At 40.4% G+C, this 16,121-nt stretch overlaps 1 protein-coding gene across 2 annotated transcripts in view; it reads left to right on the forward strand.

Annotated features, from left to right (window-relative positions):
- The window catches only part of EBF2 (EBF transcription factor 2), a 235,888-nt gene extending 220,304 nt beyond the window's left edge, over positions 1-15,584 (forward strand). The window contains exons 15-16 of one of the 2 annotated variants that reach the window (XM_081333508.1): positions 1,654-1,821; positions 15,502-15,584. In XM_081333508.1, coding sequence (XP_081189634.1) covers positions 1,654-1,821; positions 15,502-15,533 — 200 coding nt within the window. In that variant the 3' untranslated portion in view covers positions 15,534-15,584. Of the gene's footprint in view, positions 1-1,653; positions 2,354-15,501 lie in introns of those variants that run through there. The other variant, XM_081333507.1, reaches the window with a different exon arrangement.
- Positions 15,585-16,121: the final 537 nt, after the last annotated feature.

A 16,121-nucleotide genomic window follows, 5' to 3' on the forward strand; every position in this document is an offset into this window, starting at 1 on the left:
TGATTACCGGTAATAAGATCAGAATGCAGGATGTCAGATTGTTTATTTATTTACACCCCACCTCTTTACAAATAACTCAAGCTGGCAAACATATACAACACAACTTCCACCTTCCTCACAACAACAACCCTGTGGGGTGAGTTGGGCTGAGAGAGAGGGACTGGACCAAGGTCACCCAATTGGCTTTCTTGTTAAGGTGGGACTAGAATTCACGATCTCCTGCTTTCTAAAAAAATCAGTTTAATGGTTAAGATACAGGACTAGGAGCCGTAGCCTTCTTAGGCCCGGAAACCACCTGGGTGACTTTGGGGCCAATCCTGAAAAAGAATACAATAATATTTTTGCACCACTTCTGAAAATGTTGACAGGAAAACTACATAGACCTGTTCATAGAATTGCCTGAAGTCAGAACTGATATAGAACATAAATAAATACATAATGATAAATATTGTACAGTGTTCTTGTATTTTTTATATTGTTTTAGCTTCCTTAAATGATCATTTTAACTGTGGCTGGATCATGCCCAATGGGAGTCTTATTGTAAATAAAACATTTGTTATTCACTATGTTTACAAGGTTATTAAATAAGATGAAGTCTCCTCTGAGTTGATTTTGGTTCTAGGGGACTTGTTCTCAGCATATCTGCGAAGTACTTTGCCATTATGTTCCTCTTGAGTTTTTTTTTCCTAGCATCACAGTCTAACTCAGTATTGCTCAGCCTTTAAGATGGGTGGGCCTCAACATTTGGAATCCCCAGGCAGGCCGTAGACTGAGTGGAGAATTCTGGGAGTCAAAGTCCAACCATCTTAAAATTGTTGGAGTTGAGAAACACCAATCTGGCTAACATCCTAATGTTTCCTGGAGTTTTCCCATCTAAATGTTGATCAGGCATGATACTGCTTAGCTACTAAGCCTAGACAAGTTCAGTCACCTGCTGAAGCTTGAAAAATCATTAGGTAAAGGTAAAGGTTCCCCCGCACATGCGTGCTAGTCGTTTCCAACTCTAGGGGCCGGTGCTCATCTCCGTTTCAAAGCCGAAGAGCCAGCGCTTGTCCGAGGATGTCTCCGTGGTCATGTGGCTGGCATGACTAGACGCCAAAGACGCACGGAACGCTGTTACCTTCCCACCGTAGTGGTCCCTATTTTTCTACTTGTATTTTTACGTGCTTTCGAACTGCTAGGTTGGCAGAAGCTGGGACGAGTAACAGGCGTTCACTCCGTTATGCGGCACTCGGGATTCGACCCGCCAAACTGCCAACCTTCTGATCGACAAGCTCAGCGTCCTAACCCACTGAGCCACCTATTCACCATTGGTGTTTCTTCTGCTGGGCAGGGAGATACAATTTTAAGCAAAACATTGGTCTCTAGTCAACTTACATTTTAAAGACATTCTAGAAATATCATATGGGGCTGAGCAGCATCCTTGGAATTAAAGATCTGTTGTGGGACATTCATTTGCTTTGAATGAATGAATGAATGAATCAGTCAGTCAGTCAATGAAATTGAATGATCAAGACTCAAAGAGACTTATAGAATCCATGGAATTCTCAGTTGGGTGCTTCTTAAGGTTGATCTGATTGTGTAAATTTGTGATGGTTTACTTTTCCAATCCCCTACTTGTTCTAACTCAAGTTGCTGTCTCCTCCCTCTCAGTGATGTCTTCAAGCCCCACAGTTGGTTCTTCAAGCAGTTCCTCCATCCTTCCATTCTCCTCCTCTGTCTTTCCTGCTGTCAAACAAAAGAGTGCCTTTGCTCCTGTCATCCGGCCCCAAGGTTCCCCTTCCCCAGCGTGCTCCACTGGCAATGGAAATGGGTTTAGAGGTAAGCAAACATCTATTTTCTTCACCCGCCATTCTCCCAGAACTTCATCCCTGTGTATGTCATAGGTTTTACTTCATAGGTAATGGAGGGGGGGTGGAAGCATGCCTCAACATGGACTTTGCACACTGTTATAATGTGCAAAGCAATCCCCTAAAAATGATAGCAGAGTGTAGGGTACAGAATTGTACCCGTATGATCCTTACCTATCCCATTATCCTTCTTAGGTTTTCCCACAGTCTTTGATTACACAGAAAGCCCGATCCTAACTAACAAAAGAGAATAAAAGAGTAAAAGCAGGAAAGGAAGAAAAAAAATTAAAAGTCCACAAAGAAAAAGCAAAGAGAAAGAGAAGAACGAAACTTCAAATCTCCTTTGCAGCAAATATAAACACAATTACAAAAGTTATCTCTTACTGTGATTAAAAAAAATATCAGACATTGTAAATGTATTTTTGTTCTGTTTTATGCAAAAAAAGAGAGTTTCTGGTCAATGATAAATGTAAATACTGTCTTTTTTCTAATCAAATAAATTAATTTAGCCCTCTCCACTAGTTCCTCAATTTTACCAACTATTTCTCCATTGTGAGTGGTATAAAAAAGGTAATTATTCATGAGATGTCAGCTTGCAAGAGCTGCTGTAATACCAAGACCTTTTGTGAATTCCAATCTTCTCATATCTTGCAAAATCTCAGATCAAAATTGTCTGAAGTTTGTGAGTGCAACAATGATTTCATTTCATTTCATTATTGTTTCCCTACAGTATATGCTTCTTAATCCCCCCCAAAGGCTCTGAGTCACTTGCAAATAATAAAGTATAAAATAAAAATAATCAGCAACTGCAATGAAGACTCCCACCATGCCATCAGTCCCCAATTCTTTCCGAACAGTTTCTCTTAGGGATTTTCTTAAGTATCAGGCTGTTCCAAAGTAATGATTTAATGCGAATGAATGAATAAATGATCATACTAATTTGAACTCCCAGAACATGGCATCAGACAATATAATAGCAGCTTCAGCTGAGAAAATGTCAATCTCTGTTTTTTTATATATATAAAGCTATGCCATATATTATTTCAAAAGATCATTACATAAAATGGATGGGAATAAAAAAAATGCTGTTACAGATAATCTAAATTTGATGTATAAGTAACTTTATGAGTGGTTGCAGAAATACAACCCTTCCATCTACATTTAAAGCACCAGTCAAGTCTTTCCCTTTTTCTATTTATCTCATTCATTCATTCATTCATTCATTCATTCATTCATTCATTCATTCATTCATAAAAATGATCACATCTTTTCCTGTCTGTTCTCCTCCAGTTTGATTAAAGAGGATTTGGTTTAGAAACCTAAGACCAATTTTGGCCTACTGGTTGTGTGGTTAAGGCACTAGGCTAAAAATTGTGAGTTCTAGTCCAACCTTAGAGGGACGCGGTGGCTCAGTGGGTTAGGACACTGAGCTTGTCGATCAGAAGGTCGGCAGTTTGGCGGGTCGAATCCCGAGTGCCGCGTAACAGAGTGAGCGCCTGTTACTCGTCCCAGCTTCTGCCAACCTAGCAGTTCGAAAGCACGTAAAAATGCAAGTAGAAAAATAGGGACCACTACGGTGGGAAGGTAACAGCGTTCCGTGCGCCTTTGGCGTCTAGTCATGCCGGCCACATGACCACGGAGACGTCCTCGGACAAGCGCTGGCTCTTCGGCTTTGAAACGGAGATGAGCACCGGCCCCTAGAGTCGGAAACGACTAGCACACATGTGCGGGGGAACCTTTACCTTTTTTTTAGTCCAACCTTAGGTATGAAAGTTGGCTGGGTGACTTTGGCCCAATCACCAGGAGACTGAGAGTTCTAGTTTCACCTTAGGCATGGAACCTGGTTAGGTGACTTTAAGCAAGTTGCGCTTCTCTCAACCCAACTTATCTCATAGGGATCATGTGTGGAAAATAGGAGGACAAAGGAGTATTAGGTATGCTTCTACCTGAAATTATTTAAAAAGTAGTAAAGGAAGGATAAAAAATATTTTAACAAAACTGCAATGCAATCTCATAAATATAGTCTAGAATTTTTTTGGGGGGGCAGAGAATATATGTGAGTACACTGTATGTCACGGCAGTATCTTCTCTCTCTTCTGCCATCCGACTTCTCATATTTTAATTCAATTTTCAAAGAAAAGCATACTGTAAAAATTGATTCTCATACTGGCAAGCATGGGGAAACAAATGTTGAGGAAAATGTGGAACAGAATCAGCGTCAGATCCTCTACTGCCTCCAATAACAAAGGAAATTTAAAAACACCACCCAAAGAAATTTGAAAGAAATTCTCAAGCCAAGGTAAAAAAACAAGTGTCTTTGGTGGAAGAACGTCCATTTTTAGAAATCAGAAGACAGATTTTAATCATGCTGTGCCTTTCCTGCCCTTCCTTCTCCCTACATCCCTCTTCCCCCCATTCAAACAGTCAAAAACATGGAACGGAGGCAGGGAAACAGAGTGGTATGTTGTGTGACATGCTATAAATTGTATTCTCCAGCAATACTATATTGATTATTATTTTTCTCCTGCCTCCCCTATTTCAGTCAACAGAACATAAAGCAGTCCATTGACAGAAGTCTGTAGGCATTTCCAAAGATCAGACTTTTGCCAACTGGGTAATATATATGCCTTGGAGCTTTGTTTCAAAGCTCAGAGGTGACATGATCTGCCTCAGTGCTCACTGTACAGATTGAGCCTGGCAAAACAACACCCAGCAGTAGTTCCCAAGCTAGAGATGCTGTTCTGTCAACCTGCCACAGTTGCTTGCCTTCAAGGCTACACTACCTAGCTCCCCACCAAATTTGATTAGTTCAGAAATACCAGAGAAAGAAGCTTCCAGTTTAAACCCTTGTGGATATATAATAGTTCCTGGCATCTTTGTCTGGCAGTCAACTACTGTGAACGCAGCTTCTTTCTTGCCTACAATAAAGACCCTAACCCAGCTAAGCCTTCAATGATTCTTCTGCCAAGTCAAGTCAAGACATTGAGCTAAGGACAAAGTGCCAGTCTGTTAATGGTTTATTGCTCTGTCCAGGGGCAACGTTTCCATTCAGAGAGATGCATAAGAGGGTGATAGAGGAACTTTGCCCTTCTCCGTTGCTTGCTTGAGGGCAAGTGTTATCTGCACATGTGCAGAAAACCGTTGCAAGGGCCAGAGCTGTGGCCAAAGCAGAGCAAAGCAACTGCTCCAATGTTGAATCAAGTCACTCCAAAGACGTTTTGCAGGACCCTAAAGATGTAACTTTCTCTAGACTAAATGGCACGTCAAATTAAATCAAATATTTATTATTGTCATAGGCCAGCATAAAGAGAACAGGGTTGTTGTTGTTGTTGTTGTTAGCTCTAAAGTTGTGTCCGACCCATCATGACCCCATGGACAACATTCCTCCAGGCCTTCCTGTCCTGTACCATCTTCTGGAGTCCATTTAAGCTCACGCCTACTGTTTCAGTGACTCCATCAGCCACCTCAGGGTAGAGACAATTTAAAAAACATTTAAAAATATCATGGCCTAAAATAATAGCAATTTTTAAAAGCTAAAAACATTTTTTAAAAGCACGTATATAAGGACAAGAATCTAAAAAGAACACAAAGAGCATTAAAGGACCATAAAGGTCAATCAGTGGTAGACTCTATCAAATTACAGAGCACTGTAGAAGGATGAACTAAATGCTCATTCAGTCTAGCACATTATGTAGCTTTCTCGGGACTAAATAACATCTTTATACTGGGGAGTGGGAGAAAACCTAGAAGCCCAACTCCTGTGGCCATCTCACTTAGTATACTGACACTGGTGAGCAACATCTTTCTAGAACTCCAGGCAGGAACACTTCCCACCTTCCTTGTACATAGGTTTTAACCTGGAACCTTTGGCAATCAAAGCAGGTGGTCTAGAAGCATTCTTTTTTTTAAAAAAAAAAAGTTGTGGGTATCCATCTGGATGTAATAAAGTCTCCTCTTTGGTTGGGAAATTCACAAGTATCTTGCCAACTTTACCTGGCCTCAGTAGTGAACCAGATGTCTATGTGTTCATCACACTCCTTTTTTCTAGCATTGGATCAATCTTTGATAGTTCAAAGGAGCATAAGACCTAGTGAGGTTACCAGAGTGTTGGGTCCAACCTTCCATGTCCCACCTTGAGCATGAGGTAGAAACATGTCTTAGGTCTCCACTTCTCAGTGATTCTAAGAATCCACTTAGAGCAGGGGTGGACACCTAATGGCAACTTTATGACCTGTGGACTTCAACTCCCAGAATTCCCGAGCCAACATGGTTATAAAGTTATCGTTGTTGCCCACCCTTGATTTGAAGCAAAAATCCTAGTCTTCTTCAGAATCATAAGGCTGGGGAAAGGCAGACCATGCTATTCTTTAGCTCCAGACATGGGGCTCTTCACACATGCACGAAGTGAGTTGAGCATACCCCAGGACAAAGTTAGTCAATGAAATTATGGATTTTTGCATTCTAAGAATCAATCAAGGTCAACTATTTCATTATTTAGCCCTGCTAATATGTAAACACTGATAGTAGTTGCAAAGACCTCTTTGCTAGCTTCCTAGGGACACCTCCTAACTAACCAACATGTGAAGAGGATGTTGGACTAGATAAACCAGTCTGGATTTTCACCTGTTCTGCATAGTATCTGCATACTTTTATTGCCAATCCTTAATGAAGAACATGCTGCTTGATGGGAGGAAACCCTCTTGAAACTTGGCTCCCCGAGTGGTGTTGGGAAAGACATGGGGATCCCCTTAGATAACCTCTCTAGTGCCATGTGGTCCTGCTTTTTACTCCTTGCATGCCATCTGCTCTACTTTTTTGCTCTGCAGCCATGCGAGGTAGGTAGGAACAGTAGGGGCTCGTCTTTGTCAGCAACCCCAAATTGATTGCAGGCGGCCTGATCGGACAAGCCTGGCATTGATTTTGTGTTAGACTTTGAGCCTGCTTAAAAGTAGTGTGGAGAAGATGTAATGTGACATGATGCAAAGCAAAGTGATGAGTACTCTGGTGTCTAATCACCTCAGCCCAGATGGAGAGCAGCAAATTGGAAACGGCTGGAGCCATGCAAACAGTTAAGCCACCTTTTCCTGTGGCTATTTTTGCATCTAAACTTGAAAACCATCCCTACAGCTTCTGATGCCTCTTCTCTGATTGTTGTTACTTCTCTCACTATAGGAAACTCTTTTCCCTGGTCAAGAGAGGAGGTGGCCATGATGGGCCCTACCAAGCTTTGCTGTGATTCTATTCACTTTTTAGTTGAAATCTCAGAAACAAACCAGCTTTCCAAGTTGGATTGGCCATCTGAATCTGTCTTTTTGAACTAGATGCCCCAAACCAGATTGACAGTTTGGATCAAACTGGTTCTACACGTTTTAATAGAACTTTCTAAATCAAAACAGCTCTATAGATTTGCGTGGAACAGAGCACAGGAGAATGAACAGGAGCACAAGCAATCTTTTATTCCATGCTTTCGGGGCAGTACAAGGGCAACAATTCTGAAATTGTAAAATAAATTGGATCGCTTTAGATTGCAGGATAGAAGGGAGATCAAGTGTTGGTTTTCTGTGGCATGCTTGATCAGGTCTTAAAGAGATGATCCCTACATTTGCAGAGCAAATGTACAGTCAGTACAGTCAGTTAATCTTCACTAATGCTTTGTCTTGGATAAATTCTGCTGTTGGTTAATTTATGTTTCAGTGTATATGCAAAACTAGAAAATGTATTCATTCAGTAACCAATTTAAATGTCAGGTATGAATCTAAGTTTCATTTTTAGATGTGGGGGTATATACTTTAATAATAGCATTAGTAACTATTTCTGTTGAAATTGAGATGCTAATCTGAAGTCTGAATTAAATTTTTAATCATCTGTTTTGCTGAGCTTGCATTGGACAAGGCTGAACCATAGAACCATAGAATGAAGCCAATTTGTGTATAACTGGGGGAAGTCCAGTTCAAAACAAGGGTCCACCAAATCTGATAGCCTCTTGATGATCTAGACCTGGGGTCTTCAAACTTGGCCCTTTTATGACTTGTGGACCTCAGCTCCCAGAATTCCTCAACCAGCATGCCTGGCTGAGGAATTCTGGGAGTTGAAGTCCACAAGTCATAAAAGGGCCAAGTTTGAAGACCCCTGATCTAGACCAGTGTTTCTCAACCTTGGCAACTTGAAGATGTGTGGACTTCAACTCCAAGAATCCCCAGTGAGCTTGAAGTTCACACATCTTCAAGTTGCCAAGTGTCTATGGAGATTCTCATTCATCCAGGTCATGGTGGACCCAAAGGTGCTTTTTCATGAGGCAACTAGACTTTCCTTTTTTCTCTTTGAAGACGTTCAGTTCTCATCCAAGAAGCTTCTTCAGCTCTGAGCTGAAGAGCTGAAGAAACATCTTGGATGAGAAGCAAAATGTCTTCAAAGAGAAATCCAGTTGCCTCATGAAAAAGCACCTTTGGGTCAAGTTGCCAAGGTTGGGAAACACTGGTTTAGACATTTAGAAGGAAACAAACCAACAGGTAATGGACATGTAAAACTGATCTCTCTCTCTTTCTCCCTCTCCATAAATTCTCCATTCAAGGGATATGCCAAGAGAGAGAAACAGGACTGTCATTTTGTAAATAGTTCACTCTAGTTTCTTATCATGCTGAGCTTGTTCAGGACTGTTCCATATCAGCCTATGATAAAGATCCATATAAAACAGCCCATACCCAACCCAAAGCTAAAGTTGAAAAATTGTAAGTTCATTTTTTTTAACATTGATGAAAGACCATGAGATCTACGAGAAGCTTGTGAGATCAATGGAAATCTTATGATATGGAGAGAGGAGATCAAATTATTATATAAGAGTCCATGTAGACACTTGGGTTAACTAAGATGAACGTCTCCATTACATGCTTAGCTCCTAATAATTTCATGAATACAGGTAGTCCTCAACTTACAACCATTTGTTTAGGGACCGTTTGAAGTTACAGCAGCACTGAAGAAAATGACATGAAGGCTTTTCACACTTACAACTAATGCAACATTCCCATAGTCATGTGATCAAATTCAGACGGTTGGCAACTGGCATGTATTTGTGACAGTTGCAGTGTCTCGAGGTCATGTGATCACACTTTGTGACCTCCTGACCAGCAAAGTCAACAGGGGAAGCCAGATTCACTTAATAACCGTGTTACTAACTTAACAACTGTGATTATTCACTTAACAACTGTGGCAAGGTAGATCATAAAATAGGACGAAAAAAACCACTCTCTTAACTGTATTGCTTAGCAACGGAACTTTTGAACTCAGCTGTGGTCATAAGTTGAACACTACCTGTATGTCCATGTAGTTTTCTTGGTAGTAATATGGAACTATTTGTGATTGTCTTCTTCTGTTTGTTTGTTCTTCAACTTCCCATTCTAGATTACAACTCTGGAATTTCCTGGTGGTAATCCAGCCAAGGACTAACAAATCCAGCCATACTTAACTAAGGTCAGCTAGGTGCTGCCACCTAGCAGGGCTATGAAAGATTGCTTGTCGCAGAATTTTGTACTGTATTATTGTTAATGATGATTACATATGTTAAAGTTCAAAACTTGAGACAGAAGAGAAGCTCAAAACAGAGATCTGTTGATACGAGCAGACTGGCAGATCCGTTCAGATTTTAGTAAGACAGTGGATGGCAGGAAAATATATTCTGTCTGATACTGTATATGCTCTGCTCACAGCTTAGAGGTTGATCCTGATGGGCTCAAGGTTAACTCAGCCTTCTGTCCTTCCAAGATGGGTAAAATGAGGACCCAGATTGTTGGGGCAATATGCAAATGTTTACATTGTAAACCAGAATGACTATGAACATTAAAATCCACAAATTTAAATACTACACAAAATTGTATCTATTAGGGTGACACATTCAAAATATATCTTAGTGGGGAAAAGTGTTTGAAAAAGTGAGATATTAATGTGAGCTTTTTTTGTCCCAAATCACAAAATAAGATTGTTTACCCAAATTCTCAGTTTGTGGTTTAAAGTGCTGCAATCTGTTTCTTGGTAAAATCCATTCATTTTGCAACAGAGGAATCCAATTCCTTTTTAGCTTGTAATATTATAATTACCTGCTAGCTTGGTTCCAAGGTGCATCCTAGGAGGGGAGATTAATTTACTTCCCTGCTACCTCCGTAGCTTGAATTGGCAGCTGAAAAAGCAAAGAAACCTTTGCCTTTATCTGCAGGCATGTAGCTGGCAAAGGGATCACATCTGGCTATGCATCTCCCAATAAAATTACTTGGAGCCTTGAGTGCTCCTTCCTTGTGGGATGCAGCAGGAGGTGAAAGCTGATGAAAAGCCTGGAGGCACAATCTGGAGAAGCTCCTTGTCAGTTTCACCTCTGCCAGGAGTCCAAGGGAGTTGAAACTGACAAGAGGCATTTTTCTGGCTGGATTCTGATACATGATGAGGCTTGGGCTGGAGAAATCCCAGGTCAGATTGCTGTACTCAGGTTTTCTTTCTTTCTTTCTTTCTTTCTTTCTTTCTTTCTTTCTTTCTTTCTTTCTTTCTTTCTTTCTTTCTTTCTTTCTTTCTTTCTTTCTTTCTTTCTTTCTTTCTTTCCCTTCCTTCCTTCCTTCCTTCCTTCCTTCCTTCCTTCCTTCCTTCCTTCCTTCCTTCCTTCCTTCCTAACAGTGCGAATATATGAGTATACTGAGCCCAATAGCAAAACAATTGATCTCTCTTGATCTCTGTCTCTCTCTGTCTCTCTCTCTCTTTATCTATCTATCTAACTATCTATCTATCTATCTATCTATCTATCTATCTATCTATCTATCTTCTTTATCTCTCTCTCTCTCACACACATACACACACACACAAACAGAGAGAGAGAGAGAGAGAGAGAGAGAGAGAGAGAGAGAGAGAGAGAGAGAGAGAGAGAGAGAGAGAGAGAGATCAATTTCTGCATTTTTTCCAATTTCTTTTCAGTAAAGCACCCTGCAGTACTGTTAAAAGGTGGACCCTTTTAATTAAAAAATTAAGCTTCAAAAGCCCTTCTGCAAAGCAATCCTGTATCCACTGCCAACTAGATCTACTCCCAGTCTATTTTCTACTTGCCTTCATAGGCATCCATTGAATCTTGAGGTTTTGTTAAAATGACAAGGCATCTGAACCCCTGAGCTTGCCACATAAGCATTACCCTTTACGTGCCTGTGTGCAGCATTGCAAGCATAGACAAAAGGGGTTGAATCTGCACTGTGATATTGTGGCACACAGATTGCCTCCTTGCTCCTCCACCAGTTTCAGGGGCTGTTAGTTTTCTTTAAGTCCCAAACCAATATTCCCACACACATCACTATTGCAGGAAAGCTATGCCCTTCCACCAGTCATAGTCCATCCCTAGGTGCCCCATAAGCATAAAGTGAACACTGACACAACCCCATCTATCCAGCAAACTGAACTATGCACAGCCTGATGTTGTGAAATGGACACAAAACGAAGCCAGCATACTTCAGTTTCTGTACATTGGGCCCGGGGCATTTAGACAGAAGATGTACCAAATATTGAACAAACAAACAAACTCTGGAATTCCACAACGCTTCCCAAAGTACATTTTATAGCAATCTCAATACAAGGCTTTTACCAAGAGGGGGAAAAAGAAAACATTCAAGACGTGATGGTTTTGGTAATGAAAGAAATTTCAAAGCTGATAGAACTTGAGCAATGCATGTCCAAAGCGATCGTGTATCTTGTTACCAAACCAAAGCTGTTTTTCTTTCCCTTTTCCAACAAGTTACTGGAGTATCCCTCAGAGGCCGTGTCAGAAGCAGCTAATGAAAAGAGGAAGTGTTACACGCCATTGCATTTTCTTCTTTTTAAATAAGTATGCCTGATTTTTGAAAGGCTTACACTCATCTCTCTCCTGTTTTCATTACTGAGTTCGGCTCTTGAAAAATTTGATCGCCTCTGGAACAGCGAGTTTGCCCTAGTGAATGTCCAATATATTGAAAGAAATCAGCCAGAGAGAGAGAGAGAGATCAAGGAATGCTATAAATAAAAGCTTCCTCAAATCAAACTGGACTCCTAATGATTGCGTAATGATGCCTGTATATATATTCTTCGAAACCGTCTGCAAGGAACTTGTCGTTGCTTTCTGTCTCTCTGCCTTCCCCCCAAATCCCCAAGTTCAGTCCATAATTCTGGAATTTGCTTGTAGTTTTCCATCCAAGCACTAAATGCTCCCAACCTGTTACAGCAATGCAAGTTGACAGTTAGCAAATCTATATATTAAAAACTCACATGGCCCTGTTGGTTCATGATGGAAAAATAAACTGCCCGATGCCTTTCACTGGGATGAATTTTATATAAGGCTGTTTGGCGTTTGTCTGAACATGTCAGAAAGATGGGGGAAACGCCTAGGAATTTGAGGGCATGCCCTGAAGGAAACAATTAACGTTCTCATAGGAATGTCACATTTCACGAATGCAATCTGCACTGCAGAAAGAAATATGGAGGGTGTGCAAAACAACTGTGAACATGGAAGCATATTCATTAGCAAGTTACCAAGACATTTATTTAATATCTTATTTTGGTTAAAGATTGTTTTATAGTAATTACTTGGTGATAGACCAGAAGCTGAAAGACCTGGAGACCAGTAGCAGCTTCTTGCCTTTAGGCAACTAACAAGGACCCACGGGTGCTAAAACATCCTGTCTGCTACATAAAGTCTCTATGCTTCAAGAGATCTAAACCCATAATTTTAAGCTTCTGGAGCCATGCTACCTCATTCAATTGTGGCAACTCAACCCTGGTAGCATCTCATAGAAATCTGCTGAAGATCTTGCCATCAGAGAGACACTGTTGTGGGATGGAGACCAGCAGTTCTTCAACAAAGCCAACTTCGAACATGGTGGCAACTTTTTTCCACCCTCAGAAATGCACTATTTTAACATTCTGGTCGCTCCTTCCATTCCTTCGTTTAGCTGCATCTTTAAGGACAGTCCTGCTCCAATTTTTGTTTTTGTTTTTTAAAAAAGGAAAGAAACAAGATTTCTTTTCTCAGAGGTGTGTTTATTAGCATTATTAAGGACATGTGCCTAAGATGTGCACGTCACCTTAGCTTTTGGCTGATTTTTGACAAGTTTAATCAAGCCTTTTGTCTGATAATGGCTGCCTTTGGAGGTTAATAGAATGCGGCTCACCTCCAATTCTTTCTTCCATTTCTCTCCAATAAAGTAAAATAAAGGAGAGAGAGAGAGAGTAGAGGATCCCTGTGGGATAATCACGGCAGTTCCTATATTCCCCACTCATCACCGAATGCCTTGTCCTGCACTGAACCACCTTTATTGAAAAGTTACATCGATTCAATATATAGTAATACAGGCAAAAATAATTACAGCTTTGCGTTTGGTGTAAGACCTTAATCCGAAGCTCACAAACATTCAATAAAGAGTAGTGCAGGCTGGGAAATAGGCTTTTGACAGCAGAGCCCCCCCAAGGACGTGGGTGGGTGGGACGAAGCAGCCTCCGAGAACAAAAGCCAAGCTACAAAAATCCACCTAGGAAAGATTTTGACATTTTAGAAATCAATTAATATTCCTTCAATTATTTTATAATTGAAGAAGCCGTCTGTTAGAAAAGGGGTTGATGGCAGCGAAGCAGGCATTGAGCTGGCCCAAAGCAATTGCTATCCTTCCTGGTCTTAACCACCCATATCTCCTTGATGGACATTTATTTTCTTATCACTTCTCCTGCCATCCAAGGAAAGCAAATCCCCCTTAACCGTTTTTCATGGAGGAAGTCTTAAAAACAAAAACATTTTGCCAATTTCCCTGCCCACCAATTGGAGAATATTAAAAGGCCCCTTTGGACTGAACAAAGTTAAAGCTGAGAAAAAGAGGGCTTGTTTTTTGGTTGGAAAGCCAGTTTGGGTCTAGTGATTAAGGCACAGGGCTTGAAAGTGGGAGACTGTGAGTTCAAGTCTTGCCTTAGCCACGAAAGCCATCTGGGTGACTTTGGACCAAGCTGTTTTCTCTCAGCCCAAGCCACCTCACAGGGGCGTTGTTGAGGAGAAAATAGGAGGAGAAAAGGTCTGTTTGACATGTTTGCCACCTTGAGCTATTTGTATAATAATCCAGGTGGGATATAAATAAATAGAAAATAACATTTCCCAAGACCCAATATTGCTTATGTTTTGGAGAGATTCAAATTCATTCTGGTCAGCTAGTGTTACAAACCTGAAATTCAGATTTTCAATTACAAGGCAGTTTCCTTAGCTGTCTCCTTTTCAGCTTATTTTCTTTTGGCCATTTTTGTTACTGCTTTTTTTGGGGGGGGCTATTTTGTGAGCTTCCTTTCCTCTTCCTCCCCACCGCATGCACACACTAATTGTATATGATTTCGTTATAAATTTGAGAAGCCCCCCCCAAACAGGATGACTATTAATTACTAATCTCCTACTATGATTACCAAACATTTATAAAAGGGATGAAGGGCTGGGGCAGAGAATAAAAAAACCTTTTGTCTGCCAGCATGTCCATTTAAAAAACAAATGTCTGAAGAAGGCTAATGTTTCATTCAGTATTTAGCGTCCAAGTTATCATAACTTAAGACAGACTATAACAAAAAAAGGGTAGAATAGCTCTTATTTCCCATGTCAGAATGGGAAATAGTGCAATCTTATATTTGTTTACTTAATTGGGAGTAAGTTCCCCCCCCGCCCCCAAATTCCACTGGGTTTCCTTTTGAATAGACAAATATAGGATTGCATTGTAAACATTAGAGGCTGTTGAAATCTTTGAAAGCTAGATGTAAAATTTAAGGAAGGAGGGGTGCATTGAAAGCTCCCTGGGTGAAAAGCACGTGAGAACTTTTTCAGCATTGGAACGATAGGAAAATCAGTGCCGAAATATATTAGGATTTATAAGGAAGAAGGAAAGGTGTGTGGACGTGTTTCTTTCCCCCCTGCATTCATAAAAGAACAGCTGTAGATTGGACAGCTGCAAATCAGATATACGTGCTTTGCTAGCTCCTTTCAGAAAATTTGAGTGGAGGTTTTACGTTTGCGTAGATATGCATTTAAATTTTACGTTATTGTTGAAATGTTACCATGAGCCGCCCAGAGATGCTTAAGATGAATGGCCATAGAAAACCTTTTAAATACATAAATAAAATGAAAAATGTATGTTCCAATCAGCGTGTTCTTAATTGGCATCTTGGCTGTAACATTCTGGACTAGTGAAATTTTTTTTGAACACTTAAAGGAACAACCTTTTTAAGGAACAGGTACAAATGACTGATGGTCAATATGTCTTCATCTCCCTGTGTCCTTGATCCTTCATTTTATTCATCCCTGTTGCTTCTGATGCTTGTTATTTTACATTTTTGCTTTTATTCTATTGTAAACTGGCCAGAGTCCCTTTGAGAATGAGATGGATGACCTATCAATTTAATAAATAAATAAATAATTCAGTTCCACAGGCAGGACTATGCCGTTGAAGCTCCACCTCTCTTTATGATGCATGTTTGTAAAAAGCAGGGGGACTTCGAACGTATGGTTCTGGCTGCCATCATTTCTGAAACTCCACCTCCCCCCTCCCCGCCCCCTTTGCCGACACCTAGATCTGCATTATTTCTGCAAGTTTCTGTTTTGAAAATGTAAATATTGTCTGTCTGTTTGTTTGTTTTCCAGCCATGACTGGTCTTGTTGTACCTCCAATGTGAAAGAAGAGAAGGCATTGCTGGGGTTTCTTCCCTGCCCCACCCCCTTTTTTTCCTACAGCACAAAACTACTTGTTTGTTACGGAACTTTAAAAATAATAATAATGAAGCACTAGAAGCTCAGTTGACGGGGGAAGCTGTGTGCCAGAAGGAACGGAAATTTTATAGCGTTGCTAAGAGGCTGTTCCAAGTTGGAGACATCAATGCTCAAGAACATTTTAAAAAGAAAGAAAGAATTGGCCAAGATTCAGAAGTATGCAGGTTATGGGATGGAATCTGGAGCACAAGCTTTTTTCTTTTGTTTTGTTTTGTTTCCCTGTGGACTCAAAGCCTTCCTAATGTTTATAGAATATTAAAAGAAGGAACAGGTTGGCCAACCCATTCAAGCTTGATATTTTGGATACTCTTTGTTTTACTTTGTAGGAAAAAAAGTTGAAGTTTCTATTTTCTATGGAGCCTTTCAGATACCAATTTAGTTTATGCAGAAAAAAATATATCTCAAAACAGGGTACCAGCATGAGGGGACTTTGCTATAAAACCGATATGCTGATATGAGTGATGGAATGTGGACATGTGTGTGTATTGACTTAT

Source organism: Vipera berus (genome assembly GCF_964194415.1).
Source record: "Vipera berus genome assembly, chromosome: 8".
NCBI classification, from domain to species: Eukaryota; Metazoa; Chordata; class Lepidosauria; order Squamata; family Viperidae; genus Vipera; species Vipera berus.